Source organism: Podarcis pityusensis (genome assembly GCF_964106645.2).
Source record: "Podarcis pityusensis genome assembly, chromosome: 8".
NCBI classification, from domain to species: Eukaryota; Metazoa; Chordata; class Lepidosauria; order Squamata; family Lacertidae; genus Podarcis; species Podarcis pityusensis.
The window spans coordinates 39,073,415-39,089,777 of NC_138033.1; the positions used below are offsets into that span (position 1 = coordinate 39,073,415).

General features: G+C 43.0%; 2 protein-coding genes across 3 annotated transcripts in view; one reads left to right on the forward strand and one right to left on the reverse strand.

Moving 5' to 3' along the window:
- The window catches only part of PHAF1 (phagophore assembly factor 1), a 42,901-nt gene extending 36,273 nt beyond the window's left edge, over positions 1–6,628 (forward strand). Inside the window, exons 14-17 of the mRNA XM_081015854.1 lie at positions 1,598–1,641; positions 2,415–2,473; positions 3,090–3,162; positions 4,289–6,628. Of these exons, the coding sequence (XP_080871980.1) occupies positions 1,598–1,641; positions 2,415–2,473; positions 3,090–3,162; positions 4,289–4,378 (266 nt within the window). The 3' untranslated portion in view covers positions 4,379–6,628. The remainder of the gene's footprint in view (positions 1–1,597; positions 1,642–2,414; positions 2,474–3,089; positions 3,163–4,288) is intronic.
- Positions 6,629–7,886: 1,258 nt separating this feature from the next.
- B3GNT9 (UDP-GlcNAc:betaGal beta-1,3-N-acetylglucosaminyltransferase 9) lies at positions 7,887–16,251 on the reverse strand. Of its 2 annotated transcripts, none has more exons than XM_081015869.1 (2): positions 15,913–16,251; positions 7,887–12,071 (listed from the first exon to the last, which is right to left on the reverse strand). In XM_081015869.1, exon 2 carries the CDS (start codon positions 11,999–12,001, stop codon positions 10,766–10,768), a length of 1,236 nt encoding a protein of 411 aa, XP_080871995.1. In that variant the 5' UTR covers positions 12,002–12,071; positions 15,913–16,251; the 3' UTR covers positions 7,887–10,765. The 2 variants fall into 2 exon arrangements, with proteins under 2 accessions (XP_080871995.1, XP_080871996.1); XM_081015870.1 differs by lacking the exon at positions 15,913–16,251 and adding an exon at positions 12,594–12,720.
- Between the last annotated feature and the right edge of the window lie 112 nt (positions 16,252–16,363).

Genomic DNA, 16,363 nt, shown 5'->3' on the forward strand with positions numbered 1-16,363 from the left:
GCAACCTTAGTTAGCACTAGGAAGGAGAGACAGTTGGCTGATCTCATGCCTGATAACTTTCCTTTCCTAAAATTCTCAGATGCTATTTCAAACTATCTCATTGTAGATATATTTATTAATCAGCTTCATATTTCAAAGGAGTTTTCATGAAAATTATAAAATATATCATGATCATGAGGGCAGAATAGCCCTAATTGCCTCCAGGTTTTGATGTGGAGTCCTCCTTGGAGATCTGCAGAGGAGCCTTGTCATTGCTTTCCAAGAGAACAAATCTCAGTCAGTTTTTCTGTACTTGGTGCTTGTCATGATTTGTGTATATGTGTTACCAGTAGTTTCTGGGGAAACAAGGGCAGGGAGAGTTTTGCCTATGGCTGGCAACATTTTGATCTCCTCATTCAAGTTCAGAATCGGGCTGGCATGTTAGACACCCTTAGATGAGTTGCTTGTCCCAATTCGCCTTGGCTTTCATTGGCTTTTATTTTGGAGCACTGAGGTCAGTCCCCAATTACTTTCCTTAAACAAAGGAAATAAAGACATAAAGCAAATTAACAGTACCTGTTAAAAGAAGTAGAAGCAAATGTCAGGTTTTGGAGGCAACTTGACTGTGTAGACACAAGGCAAGTTCTTCAAACCCCATGTCTTTGGATGACTTTTGATAATATCTGACTGCAGACAAAGATTAAGATGTCAGTAGACACTGACTTGGCAGGTGGCCAGCATGCCAACCTTAGCCTGTTTTGGTACCAAGCAAAAACCTGAACATTTATCTCAGGAGTAATGCGATAACATGGAGTTGACACCTTTTAAGCGTAGCATTTGGTCTGTTTACACTGTGGATATGTGTTCATATGGATAATATGAAACTGGTGATCACAGATACAGTTGGCACTGCAAGGAAAGGAGCCTCTGACAGCTGTACTCTTAGTCACCTGTTAACATCTGTGAGCACACACCCCAGGTTGATGGGAAATCTAAGTGTATGAACAGCCAGTTGCAACACAGCTCTTGATATTCTTGTCTATATAAAAATGTAACATCTCCAGCATCAGGTCTTAAAACTGAAGGGCCTTAAGAAGGCCAGACTTGCCCACTTCAACTGTTCCTTCCCTGGAGGTGGTTAATTCTGCCCTGTTGGGTGTGCTTGAATTCTCCAGTATTTCTTTCATGCAAACAGTCAGAAGTTTGGGCTGTCCTCAGAGCAGGCTGTTGGTTGAGTCACTGAGCAACAACTGATGGCATGGCTCCTTTCCAGTGAGGAGGCATGCCCAGAACAGCAGTTCACAAAGAAACAAAGGAAGGGGGCTCACCTGGGGATGAGTAATTCTTACTCTTAGAAACCCTAAAAGTAAATAGTGTGGCGGTGGGGGGGGGGGCGGTAGAAGAGTGAAACATGCGTCTTGTTGAAATAGAAGTTTAGAAAATATTAATATGCCAGGACTCTTGGAATTAGCTTTCAGTGTCGCATCCATGTTGCTTCCATGTACTGAATAGTACCTAACAGGCTGTTGGTGCAGAAGGGCATTAGGAAGAGGAGGAGTGGGATCTTCTGCTGAAATGTAACTTTATAGGTCATTTTCTCTGTTCTTTCTCCGAACAGATAGCACCGATTCACAGACAGAAACCTGCACAACCTATAGCAAGGTAAATCGAACTCCCAGTCATGCTTGCTAGAACAGCCCTTTAACTTCAGCAGTGGCACCTTATTTGCACAGGGCTAAGAAAGGGTATGCTGGAGCACTGTGCTAAGGTGGCCTCTTTCAGGAGGTGATTGGGGTCAGTGGCTGGGAGTCATCCCAGAAATGGACCCACTCCAGGCATTTGCAGATTTAACCTTCCAACTAGGTGGAATGGAGCTCAAAGCAGGATGCTGGAGATAAAATTGGGCAAGCAGGATGATATGAGGAAAGACAGTGCTTGAAATACCATGGTTCCAAATCCAAATTTACTGTTGTAGCAAACCACAAGTTAGCACCTGAATTCTAGAGGTAAAATACACATAGCCAACCTTTGCTACCTTAAATTTTTTAAAATTGCATTTTATTATAAGTACAGAAGCATACAACATTAAACCAAAATGAGAGAACCGCCCCCCCCCAAAAAAACCCTCATGGTGTCCCTGGGCTTGGTATATAGTGTATAACAAAGCAACATTTCCACTAAAGTCCAATATATCAGGCTGTCTGTATATCTGCAACAGCTGCTGACAATTGACCCTTTAAGTTTTTACAAAAAAAATTGTTTAAAAGTTTGCAAATAAAGTCATATGTATTAGTCCCAGCCATCTGTGAGTGGATTTTAGCTGATGTTTGCTTTTTCTTAAGTGCACATGTCAAAAACATAGATATACATGACATGCTTCATTCTACCACTAGGATCCATGCTTCATTCTCTAAGTAATTTTCATATGCTTACAGTGGGACAATATTCAGGACCTTCTTGGACATCCTGTAGAGAAGCCAGTGGTACTTCACAGGTAAATATTTTATTTTATTCTGTCACTTGGATAGGAATCGATTGGATTTCAAGTGACTACGAGAAAGAGAGGCCTAATAACTCAACAGCTTCATTCAATTAAATGTGCCATGATTATAGAATCATAAAACCAGAAACCCTTGTTTGCTTGAAGAGCTGAGTGCTGTCCCTAGAAGGGGACATTGGTAAGACATAAAAAAGATTCATTTGTCACCTTGCAAGTTGAGAGGCTGGAAAAGCAAAGAATCTGCCTTTGTTGTAGTTACCTTGCTGAATGTCTAATCTTTCACAATATCTGTGGTATCTGAAGAAGTGTGCTTGCACACGAAAGCTCATACCAAGAACTAACTTAGTTGGTCTTAAAGGTGCTACTGGAAGAATTTTTTTTACTTTCACAATAGTTCCACATTCTACTTTGCTGCAAACTCGCAATGCTTACTAGTGGTGGAGGAAAGCAAAACATGGCTGAGCATTATACCTTTGTAATGAAAAATTCCATTTGATTCCCTAAAAAGATAGGTTTTGTTGTTTATGCTGATATTGGGTGTTACAAAAATATTGAATATAAATCTTACTGGTATTATTTGGTTACCTTAGCCTGATTTTCTTTTCTTTAGATCATCCTCTCCAAACAACACAAATCCATTTGGGTCAACGTTTTGCTTTGGACTGCAGCGAATGATCTTTGAGGTTAGGAAAGCGTACTTAGCTATAAGACGTGATGGAGCACTGGATTTAGTTGGTTTGAAATAGTGGCTGATCTGTGGACATTTCTCCCATGTTGTACTGTTGAAGCACTCTGCATTCTTGGCTGATGTGGTGTGGGATACACTTAGGTCCATTGTGTGTGGGACCAGTTCAGCAGACAAATTTGAAGTGAATTGCACAATGCACATCATTATCAAGTCTAGCTCAGTAGTAGGATAAAAAGAACTTGGATGCAATGATAAAAACTTATTTTCCACACTGGGATGGGAAACATGATTGACTTGTGGTTATTCTGTGGGGGTGGGTGGAACATAATGGATGGAGCCATAGAAAAAAAGTGGGAAAAGACATCAGTTTTCACCATAGCTGCCTCAGATTAGAATTTCCAATCCTGTGCAGGTTTTTTCAGAAGTAAACCCTACTGGGTTTGATGGCATTACTCTCAAATTGGCATACCAAGGATGTGTTTATCTAGTAAATTCAACAGATGAATACAGTTGCTGTTTTGGAAAACAAGTTTTTCTTCTTCTTTAGTGTGTGCTATGCACAGAAGGGAAATTTCATTACCTTGAGCCATAGAATGGGGGTGGTGGGTGGGATGTGAATCAATTTATTTTTATTCAGTAAAATAGTGCCTCTTCCAGTTCTTAAATTATATAGGAAGGGCAATTTTGGGGGACTTTTAAAAGCCAAGAGAAAAGAAAAAACAAAAAGGAAGGAGCTCTGATGTGGTGGAAGAATGGGGCTGCTTCAGGAGGTGGCAAGGGCTGCATAAGGTAAGGTTAGGAGGCCCCGCTGTCTAAATGAGCCAGTGAAAAAAAGACTAAAAGGGGGTTCATGTTTAAAAGCAGTTTCGAATAGGCTTTTATTCGAATCCATGGCTAGTCTGAGGTTTGAGTCCAGATCACACAGATCAAGTCTCTGGTCCACTGGGCAGTGTTAGTTCTCCATATTACTGCTAACCTATTTGGGGTTCTTTTTGCTTTTTTAAAAATTATTTTTATTGATTTTCTAATAAAAACAGCTTCTTTTTGGAGGAATTTGAATTCTGTAATCCTTCTGACGGTAAGGGCTGTCTGACAGTATTCCTTTTTGTTTCTTTGTACAGGTGATGCAGAATAATCACATAGCTTCTGTTACTCTCTATGGCCCAGCAAGACCCAGCAGCCAGTTGAAAATGTCAGATCTTCCCCAGTGAGCGATATCAGCTAATCAAAATGCTACAAAATTAGTACAGCATGCCTTGATTTGCTGCCACTTATAATATGGAAAAGCACGGTATGATGGACGTGTGTGTGTTGTGTGTGTGTGTGTGTTCAAAAACTGTCTTTTGCCACCTGTGCATGGAGCAGGATGGGAAATCCTCTTGACTGTTCATCACAGGGCATGGAAATGAGCAATTAGGTGCCTGTCGCCGTTGATTTTTCTCCTCTCGGTTGCCCTCATCCTTTACCGTGTGGATGTAAACAGACTGGTCTTTCTTTCCTGAGCTGGAAAAAGGATGAGCTTTAAACGAGAGGGCACACAAATGACTGCACGACTTAGAAGCACAAACTTTCTGAGCCTTGGAGCATCTGGAAGCAGGTATTGGATATATATTTTTCCGGTCTGTGTTTGTGTTAACTGTAATGGTAGTCATGTTTTTTAAAGGACAACAATGTATGTGTGGGTGTGTGTATACACACACATAGACACACCCCTTATATATAGGTGTATATATAAAATAAAGTACATGGGTATTTCTGTGGCTAAGACATCGTACCAAATGTGACAAGTATGTATATACGTGTCCATAATTTCAGGCATCACATGTTTGTCTGATGTTGAAACAAGTGCAAAGCAGCATGTGCATAAAACTTGGTTGTAACATTTTTGCACTACATACACTTTAATTACTTGATAATACATTTTAATATTCACTGAGGAGCATCTGTGTACTGGGTGTGAGTGGGGTACGATGGTTTATTTAATTGTTTGCCACGCATAAAGCTTATTTATACAGTGGGGAAAAATCCCACCTTTTCTGCACTAATATTTACTTGACATGCTGAAGCGACTTATTTTCTGCCATGCCTGGTTAACTAATGTGTTTTTTATATATACCGTGTCCAGAAGGAGAGGGGAGGAAAGTCGAGTAGATTATTCCTCTGAATTATGTCTGTCTTAAGGGTTTTGATACCATTTTTTCTTGTACATAAAACAGGAGGGGGAAAATATTTGGTCCTGTAAGAGTAAACACAGTTGTCTCGTCTTGCAGTTGTGTGACAAGCATCAATTTAGGATTTCTTACTTCCTCTTCCTTGTCCTGTAGAGTAGGGGTAGGAGAAGAACTGGGGTGCAGCACAGAGAACTGCTCCCACCCAAGTCTCATCAAAATGAAATTAAAGTTGTGCAGCCTTAATGCAAGAGAAGTTTCCCAAGAGGCTTCCATGGGACACGATCCTGGCAGATTGCGCTCTGGGTGATTACGTACATAGCACATTGGAGAGGGGAGGAATTGCCTCTCTTTCCACCCCTCCCATCTCTCTCTCATCTTCTTTTTAAATTTAATGCCAAAATGTTAGCCAAAGAGATCCTTAATATTGATTCAGCATTTCTGTACATACATAGTTCTGCACACTCTGCCCCTCCACCCCCAGCAGACAGGAGATCAGCAGCTTCCAGTTAGAGACTCTGCAGTCATTCTCTCAAGTGGATCTGGGGTTTGCAGCTCTCTTACCAGTCTTATTGTGGGGAAAGTAGATAGTCTCTGTCTGTCTCGGTCATCTTTGAAATAGTGACCCTTTTTAAAATGAGAGAGAAAGAGAGAGAAAAGAGAAATGTATCATTTTATCCCATTTTTAATATTTTGGTGTAGCAACTTGTGATATATAGACGATTTTTTGTGGGTTTTGCAAATGCGTGTACAGATTTTGTAAATACGAAACCTTTTGTAATTTTAACGCCATGTACAGTGTAATCCTGTATAGTTTACCAACGAATGGGAAATAGGGAATTTTAGGATGTTTAACTAAACGTTTTGGATCCTGGACCAGTAGCAGGGATAAGTGTGTGTGTGCGTGTTGCGTATATTTGTGGGTATGGGTGATCTCCTTTTCGCCATTTAGTCTTCCTGTATACTGTGACATTCTATACTGTTTTACTTAAAAAGAAATAAAGGAAGCCCCACTGAGAATTTAATGGATAACAGGAAAACAGATTTTTGTTTTACCTTTATTTCTAGATGTTGCTCTTCTTCATAATGTACTGTTTTCCCCCACCCATGATCATTGCTTGCTGAGAAAATCCCCCAATTCTTTCCTTTCTAACATGAATTCTGTTTTTCATAAGCCTCTTGTAAATTATATGAAATGAATAACTAGCATGTACATTGAAAGGACAAATAAAATGAGTCTCAGTTACTGTGTTGTTTAAATACAGTTGCTGAGTGTCTGTATTTTGCAATTAATGATGAGTCTTTGATTTGTTTCCCACCATTGATCTTATGTTTATTATTTGAATTTTGTGTCCTCATCCAAGAAACTCATGATTCCTCCCTTTTACTATATCCTTGGAATAGCCTGCTGAAAGATAGTGATAGGCCCAAGGTCACCCTGCAAGCCCTTTGTGGATAAGTGGGGTGTTTGAATCTGAGTTTCCCCAGTTGTAAAATAACACTGCAACCACTACACCCCACTAAACAGCATCCAGGAGGCGCAGGGCACTGCAATTGAGCTGGCAGTATTGCAGAGTGGCATCTACCTTAATATTTGTAGGGCATGTTGAAGGAAGGAGAAAGTATAAAAGGTCTGCTGGATGGAGCCTACCAGCGGCTCAATGAACCACCAGTGTTCGCTGGAAAATTTTATCGGTGGCTGAGTTCATTTTGGTGAGCCACATCTTCCCCTGAATCAGTTTTATTGGAACATTTCTTACCCCAGCACATTACATTTGCTGAGGTTAAAAAGATAAATACACCAAATACAGGGCTTTGGCTGGAATTTGGGGGTCTTTTGTCCAAAAAAAATTATAAAATGTGAACTGGGGTGGTATTACTGCACTGAAAGGCTGAAAGATACTATATTATCTGACTGAAAGATGGGGACATGGCTTTCTACCGTGCAGGATGAGAGGTTGTAGGTCAACCTCTGTGTAATTTCTACAGTGACAAGTGCTCCTGGTGTAGATACTAACCCCATTTTTTGATTGAAGGTTAAATTGTAATGCTGTATATATGAAAGGTATATAGCAATCCATAAATGTAAACAACAGAAATCTGTGTTATACAGAGTCAGATCATTGGACCATCTAGCTCAGTACTGTTTACACTGGCTGGCAGTGGATCTCTAGGGTTTTGAACAGAGGTCTCCCCCAGCTTTACCTAGATATTCTGGGGACTGAACCAAGGACTTTCTGCATGCAAAGCAGATGCTCTCCCACTCATCTGTGACTTTCCCCCTAACTAATCTGAGTTCCCTAATCAGTCAGTATTGTCCCTTAAGTATTTCCACAGCATCTTACTTACAGAAATCTAATATCATAATCTTTAATCCCTACCAATTGCTTGGCAGGCTCTTCAGGTGTGCCACTTCAGTAGGAGTGAAAGATAAATATTTGGATGGAGAACATGCAAGATTCTCAGGGAAAGGGTATGTCTGCTTGTGTACATAGTCAAGAATGAAAATGCAAAACAAACCCCAGCCTGATTAAGAGCAATTGTCAGTCACTTTCTCATACTTCATAATAGTGTTTTAATAACATAGGAACAATGAAAATATGCCATATACTAATTCAGGCCATCTGTCCACCTGGCTCAGTATAGTCTACAGAGATTGGCAGTAACTCTCCAGGGCTTCAGGCAGGGGAGATTCCCAACCCTACCTGGAGATGCCGAGGATTGGATGGCACTTTCTGCATGCAAAGCAGATGTTCCACATTTCAAGCAGTCATCTTTCAAAGTAAAGGGAGCTGTGCCTTTGACATGCATACGCAACAGTGCAATGGCGTACGTCAACAGCAACTTACTTGCTTTCACCACAGTCACTCAATGTGTTAGCAAGTTGGATGGGATCACAGAGGCTCATGAACAAAAACTGCATGTGGCATGAATTGCAGAGAGGAGCGATGCCCCTACAGATCCTATTTACTTCCTCATGCAGGCCATTTCCTTCCCCCTTCAGCTGGTCTGGTCCTGTGGGGTAGTATGGTAAGCTGTTCCAGTTCCCTTGGTGTTGTTTGTTCTCTTTCCCTCCCTGCTGCCCTGCTCTTACCATCAGCCTAGCTCGGTATCGCTTCTTCCAGGAACAATTTCCCCCCTAATTTGAAACAGATTTTTCTCTGCAGTGAAATAATCAAGCTGTGATCAGATTTTCAATTGCTGGTGCTAGCCTGTCTTCCTGAATAAAACCTTTTGTTCTATATTCAGTATTGATAGGGTCACGGTGGGGATTTATCACTTTCAAACAATAATTTGAAAGATGGTTGCGGGTTTTTTCTTTCGCTAAGTGCTTACGGCAATGAATATATTAGGATTCCTCACTGAGTTCAAATAGAAGCCAGAGAGACATCAAATGGGTCTGCAGCAAAATGCTGCAGTGAGATTGTGTGTGTGTGTGTGTGTGTGTGAATGTGCCAACCAACCAGCCACACCCTCTTTGAAGATACTCTCTTCTGTTCCCTCTCTCCCCTGAACTACTGCATTGGTGTCGGATCTGACAAAGAAAATGCCTTCTGCTGTTCTGAATGAGATTTGTGTTTCTAGAGTCCACTACACTTCTCAATTTGTGCATTAGCCCTGAGTGACTTTTTAAGACCAGAAAGGGAGCCGACTAATTGTACAATCTTCATTTTGCCTCATGTTTATATACAGGTAAGTAAAGTAGTGACTTCATTTACAAATCACAATAAACCATAAATCATAGCTTTTAAAAAGCTGTAGTTCAGAGGCTGGGCATCTGCTTTGCATGCAGAAGGTTGCGAGTTGAATCCCCGGCCATATCCAAAGAAGGCTGGCAAAGACTCAGTGTTTGAAACCTTGGAGAGCCACTGCCAGTCAGTGTCGGCAATACTGAGTTAGGTGGACCAATAGGCAGCTCCCTGTGTCGGGGTGTTTCCCAGTGTCTGGGAAGGACCAGAGATTGGTGGTAGAGAACTTTCTTTTCATGCAGGTTCAATACCTGGCATCTCCAATTAGGACTGGGAATTGTCTCCTGCCTGAAACCCTGGAAAGCTGCTGAGCCAGATAGGGCTGGGAAAGATTCTTGCCCCAAACCCAGAGAAAGTGCAACTGTGAAATGCATATGCTGAACCTGGCCAAGATCGGTTTTTAGAACATGTGTGATGTACAGGATCCAGGATCTAATGCACCATGATCTTTTAACATCCGCCGCAAGCTGAGGCTTCCATCTGATGTTTCATCTGAGAGAAGCCGCATTCGTTGTGGATTATATTGTCCTGTGTTGGTTGTATCTGCTTTTAAATGGTAAACACTCTGAAGGGAACACATACGTTTGAAAGTCCAATAAATTAAGCAACAGACATTTTTGGAACAGGGTTGGGTCCACCTTGATTACACCAAAATGTCTACGCACACTGTCTTATCTCCCTGCCAGATCCCAAACTGCTGTTTTAAATTTGGCACTTTTAAAGATTATCCTCCTGCATTTTGCATTGAGATTGAACATAATTTATGGAGGTTTTGATGAGCTAGGAGGTGAAATGATTTTTGTTTCCTTTTTTTTTTTTTTGCAAACTGCAGAGTACACAAATGAAAACAGAGTCAGAGTAATTTGATTTGCGTGTTGTAGTGAAACCACAACATAGGACATTCAAATGCAGTGTTTTAGATTGTCCTTGTAATAGCTTTAGGTATATGTGAACAAAGTTGAGTGGGTGTCTGTATAAACAAGCTCTTTCTATAGGCATTTACATCAGAATGGCCCTGCAACAGTGGACCTTCCTCTCAATGCTCTATTATTCCTAACAAATAAATCTGGCAGCATGAGCAGGCATCATTCAGAGCCAAAGCACTGCTCCATCTCACTCGGTATTGTCTATACCGACTGGCAGCAACTCACAAGGGGTTCAGACAGGTCTTTCCCAGACCTATCTGAAGATCTTGAGGGATCAAATCTGGGACTTCATGTATAGCAAAGTCTGTACTCTTTACAACCTTTGCAGACCTTTCTAAACATACATATTCACATGGGTGAATTTTGCAGGCTTTCTTTGAGCATATTCTGAGAATACATATTCCGTATGTTTGGACCTCTGAGAGTTATGCTTGTTAAGTGTAGACAATACTGAACTAGAGGAACCACTGGTTGGACTTCGTAGAAGACAGCTTGCTTCGCCCCTATGTTCCTAAGGGCTGCTTCTGTGGTTGCAAACTAGTTGTGAGCAAACAAAGAGAACTACATTGGATTCCACTCCATATACTTTCCCCACTAACACAAGTGTAGAAATTATGGTTGGCTTAAACAAGTATTTCCATTACTTGATATCTCTGCCTAAAACACTGTAGGTTTCAAGCAATGTTGGATAATGTGCAAGTCGCATCAGCAGTGCTAGGCCTGTGTGATGTTCATTCACTCATGCAAGTCAATCCTTAGGTCGCATAATCTTTGGTAGGCTCTTTAGTTTTGATTTTCCACCGGAAAGCCTTCTTTACATGCTTCTTTTGGGTGCAAGAGAGCCGTGGGTTGTGCAGCAGGTTCCACATTAGCCAGATTTCAGCTCCCTTCAGGCTGTGGACTACCATGAGATCTTTGTAAAAACAAGGATCAAAGGTCTGCAAGTTTGGAGCAGCAGAGGGCTTGGTTATTCCAAAGGTTTTGAACCCTTCGTGCAAGGTGGGCTTCAGGTTGATTCTTTGTAAGCACATGCCTAGGAAGACATCATCAATGGGAAAGAGTTCTACCTCCCCACAAGCCTGAGAGAGTTTCTTCATGGTGCTGCTGGAAAGTAAGAACCCGCCACCCCCAGCATAGGCTGGATACATGCTGAGCCCGTACATTGTCTCCGGAATGTAGTATTTGCTCTTGCGGGTTCGGATTGGGTGCGCATTATAGATGATGTCCCCAACAAATAGGTCATCGGATGGATCACGCCTCTCCAGGAAGTTGACAATGTTTTCCACGTTGACGAAGACGTCGGCATCGCCTTTGAATATGAACTTAGTACTGAAACAAAACTCACGAGCCCAGCTTAGGAAATGTATCTCCTTCAAGGTCAAATTGAAGAAAGTGTCAAGGAAGTCCCACAACAAGATGTCGCGATACATCTGGCTCTCCTGGTGAACAAGACTCTCCCACGCTGGCAGCGCCGTTTTGTTCTTTGGGACCCCCAGGAGGAAAACCCTTTGCACCTGCGCCCCATTGACTGGCCCTTCTCTTCCCCAAGTTTTCCGTACAATCTCCCGGCGGTCAAAGTCCTCTACCAGTGACTTTATGGCAATGAGCAAGAAGGGGCCCCCTGGGTTCCTCTTGCATTTCTTTGGCTGGTTAATGAGAAGGTCAAACTTCCGGTTGTCTTTGTTCCTCAGGTAACGCTTAAAATCAAAAGCAGGCTGCGTCAAGGGGGGCAGAGTAGTGACCATGGCATCTTGGCTTCCGCCCTCGCCAGGTTTCATTGAAGAAATCATTTTAGCCTTCTCCACTGCAGTCTGTTTCTGGAGGGCGATGGGAACGTGGAAGACCCTACGTGTCGCCATTAATGGTGGCTTCTGACCTTTCACCTTTTCTTCTCTAAGGGAAGTGTGGCCCAGTTGAGAATAGAGCATGGTGAAAAGGACGACCACGAGGACGAGTGTGCAAATGGCATCAGCCTTGAATTGAACTCTCATTGTTCCCAGAAATCTCCACTAAGAAACATGCAGTATTGTGTTAGGGGAATTGTCTATAGACTACATCCATCTGCAGAGAAAAGAAACAGGAGGTCAGGGTAGAGTCTGTAGCACATTTAGTTAGTTAAATTTCTCTTCTACATTTTGTTGCAAAGGAGTCCAGGATGCTAAACCACAAAATATCAAAACACTGGTTTTTGTTGTTGTTGAAGACCATTCAATACATTTTAAAACTTCTGGAAACATTCAAAAAGGCACAGTGAATAATTTCAAGGCTTTTGAGAATATTTGAATCATCAAATGCCCAGTTGTTAATAATGAGGGAAACACATGCACCTCATGAAGAAGGGCACCCATAAATTGGAGCCCTCTACCACAAAGATCCTCTTTTAAAGTTTAAACCCTACAAGTTGACTGAGGAGGGAAAGCCAGAGTAAGTGTCACTGTCTGCCCTGGTATAAAAGGACTCAGTCAGGCCATTGCTGGTGTACAGTTTTACTAGCTCCAGCTATTGGTGGTCTCAACCAGAGTTGGCATGAGGGGTCTGCACTGGGGGCTCCTAGTTTAGGTTTCCTCACAATTTCATACATACGTTTTAGTAAAGCTTCAAACTTGTTCCCAAGTTTTCTTGATTTCCTCCTTCCTAGAAATCCATTTTCCTTTTGTTTGGTGTCTTTTTTATTGTCTTTTCTTTTTTTTAAGTGACCAGTAAGCTGCTATGGGAGCCTCTCTTTTTTTAGCTGGAGAGTGGAATACAAATTATTTAAATAATAAATAAAACAGTATGTCAAGAAATCAGGTTTTTCCTGTTTAGACCTTGTCCCAAAAGATGTAGCAGTACAAAATCTCTTAATAAGTTGTGTCAGTATAGGGACAGGAGATTGGGTGTGGGGTTGACACTATATCATGGCGAATGGTAAGAACTCAGTATATGCTCAAAAAGATCTTTCCTGCCCCGGATATTACATCCAAACATTTTCTGGAACATGATGCAACTTTGTGACCCTGATTCCAGAGCCCAGCAATGTTGACTCCTGGCTCCAATTAAGTTCTGACTTGTTTTCATGCAAATTTGGCCCAGTATTATTTCAGATCTGAGATGCTAATGGCAACCTTAGAGAGAATTTCTGGCTGCTTTTCTCTGTTTAGTTTCATGGACTCAGGCCTTGGAATAAGCCTGGTCCAAGATGGAAATCTGCTGTTTCCATGACTTACAGATACAAGCCTGCCAATATTTAGACCAGCCATCAGCTTAATTTGCGAAAGTCAATAAAATCTGGTTGGTTCAGAGCCCGTAACTTCTTCTACTTATGGGACAGGAGACCCATGAAGCATCATTCAAAAGGCAAAACATCTGTTTAACAGCAGCAAAATTACCTCCCCCTCCCTCACTTGCATGCTAAATTCTACTGCTGAAATTTAAAAAGTTGGGGTAACCCAGAGTCGATTTCTGGGTGGATGGACTGCAAACTTAATGCAATCCTGATACTCAAAAACAAACTGCTAAGCTCAGAATTCTTTCCTTCTAAGTGTATTTCTTTTGCACCAACCCCCACATACTGGATTTCAGGGAACTAGTAAAAAAAGAGGGAGATAAAATCCTGGAAGCCTGAAGCCTGCCCACTCTGAAACATAGGGCTCTCCTCTATTAAGTAAGACACATGGTCACCCCAGCCAGGTGGACGCCATTCACCGTGCAAAGATAAAAACGTAAGGCAGTCACTTTGGTTCTCCTGTGTGCAACAGGAAATCCCAGAAGGAAGAGAATGATGGAATGAAGCAGATCCAGATGTTTTGCTCTGCCATGACTCTGCATATCTGGCTCGTAGCGGGAGGGGCATTTGGGGGCCTTCCGAGATTTGGAGGGGAAGGGAAGGGAGCTCGGGAAATGGAAACAAATATGTTATCTACAGAATAAATTGTATTTTGGCATTAACTCCCCCAGTGACCCTGCTGTTCTCACTACAAACCTGCTCTCTGACTGGCCCTTTTGCCTCCCGTCAACATCAAGATCTCCTTCATGACTAAACAACAACAACATCAAGATTCCCTTCCTGAGCTCCAGGCGATAACCCTAAAGCCCATTTTTCTCCTTGTTTAGCCAGACTCCTTCCAACGTGTCTTTTGGGTGGATGCCAGGTTCCACGAAAAATGCAGGCTCTGGATAGACTGTCCTGAGAGCTGTCTTGATGGGCAGGCCGCCACAGAAAACCATCGTGGTAATGCAAAAACAAACTCATAAAACAAAAAATGTCCACTCTACTAGTAAAGGCTTTCTATGTATTCTTCCCCAACTGCCAGAAATCAAAAAGTAAACTCTTTAACAGACATCATCTGAATGCCAGGCAGAATGCCAGCATCCCCATATCATCACTGCCACTAGCAGGGGGAAGAATTCTGTATTGCAACAGCCCTTCCATAAAAAAGCAAGATATGCTGTGCCTACTGCCCAAATTCCTCTACAAGCACTTTTATAGTGCCTTCGCTTCTGGGAGCAGAAATTGCAAGGTTAGTGCTCTGGCTTATTTAGAAAGGGCTCTGCACATGCCCAGAGGCTTGACCTTACTGATAAGTGAACATGTTTCTAGAGCATGAGAAAGGAAGCCTGAAGTCTGCTCACCCTGGAAGAGAAGCAGGTGGCCCTCCAGATGCTGTTGAACATCTGGATAAGGCTAATAATGACTGCTAGTTCGGATGCCTGCACTGTATACTGTCTGCAGGATCAAGAGTGACATGCCTCTGAATACAGTTCCTGAAGCACCACAGCAGGGCAGAGTGCTGCCGTGCTCAGGTTGTTCAGCATGGATGGAGGGATGTGTGTGGATTAATTGCATAGGACCCAGCAATGGGGAAAATGTTTTCAACCCAAGGGCCACATACCTTCATGGAAAACCACCCAGGGGCTGCTTGCCATCGGAGGACAGGGCCAAAGGCAACAACGGACCGAGCAATGCACATAGCATAAGCTCTATTTAAGCCACACACCTCTCTCCATCCATCCTTCCAGGCAAGCAAGACACAGGGTCACAATTCAAGGCTGTGTTCCAGTCAGCAAAGCACTCAAGGAGGGGGCAAACAAGGCCTTTGTCTCAGGGATGAATGTCCCAAGGACCAGCAGGAGAGGTCCAAAGTGCTGCATCCTGGTCCTGAGGTTGCTCTCCGGTTCCATAGCATGTACAGTGGTACCTCAGGTTAAGTACTTAATTCATTCCGGAGGTCCATTCTTAACCTGAAACTGTTCTTAACCTGAAGCACCACTTTAGCTAATGGGGCCTCCTGCTGCCACCGTGCTGCCGGAGCACAATTTCTGTTCTTATCCTGAAGCAAAGTTCTTAACCTGAAGCACTATTTCTGGGTTAGCAGAGTCCGTAACCTGAAGCGTATGTAACCTGAAGCGTATGTAACCCGAGGTACCACTGTATATAGTAGGAGGAAGCTGGCCCATGCAGCTCAGTAATATATTGACTGCCAGTGGCTCTCCAGAATCTCAGAAAGGGGATCTTTTCCCAGGGATTGACTCTGGAATCTTGCCACGCAGACAGAGCATGTGCTTTGCCACCAACCTTGGCTCTTCTCTCCCCCCCCCCCATGGAAAATCTGTGCAGGAGGATCTCAATAAAAGCCGCATGCACAAACTTTCTCCCCTCCCTATATATTAATTGCAGCATTTGCACAGTCTCCCCGCCTAGCCGACACAGGTAAGGTATGCCTCTTGCAGTGAGCGAGCCAGATGTGCAGACTGGGGAGGAGGAGAGCTCATTTGCTGCTCATGAATGGCAATGAGAAATCTAACGCAGGCGCAGGGAGGGGGGGGAGAGGTTTAGGTTAAAGCTGGAGGGCAGGCCAGCTCCTGTTTGCAAATGGGTCCGTGCAGAACGCTCCCTGAACAAACCGAAAGGCTTGGTACTTACATCCAGTGCAATCTTCTCAGTAGCATTGCATCTCCCTTCGGTAACGTTTGGATAAAAGGTTGCCAAGTAGGCACATCTGGATCCGATTAGCTCTGGCATTCCTCAGCCTCTGATCATATAGCTCAGGAAATCCTAGCTGAGTTAAGCAATCCTGGCTCTCTTGCCTTTCCATGCATTTTCAGGAGAAGCACCCGGATTGTGTGCAAACATGGCTGGGTCCTCCTCCTCTCCCCATGTCTTCTCTCCAAACCCTGTCTCTCTCTGTGTGTCTGTGCTGGCAAGAGAGCCCCCTCAGTGGTGTGTTGAGAAACGGAGCTCAGCTGGCCTCCAAGTGCTGGTCACATGACCTGAGCAGATGTTTCTGTCCAAAAAGAGTCAGGAGAGTTCTGGAGAACTCCTGCTTCAGATGCATGCCAACAGCAGGGAGGGAGCGGGAGGCGGAGAAGAGTTG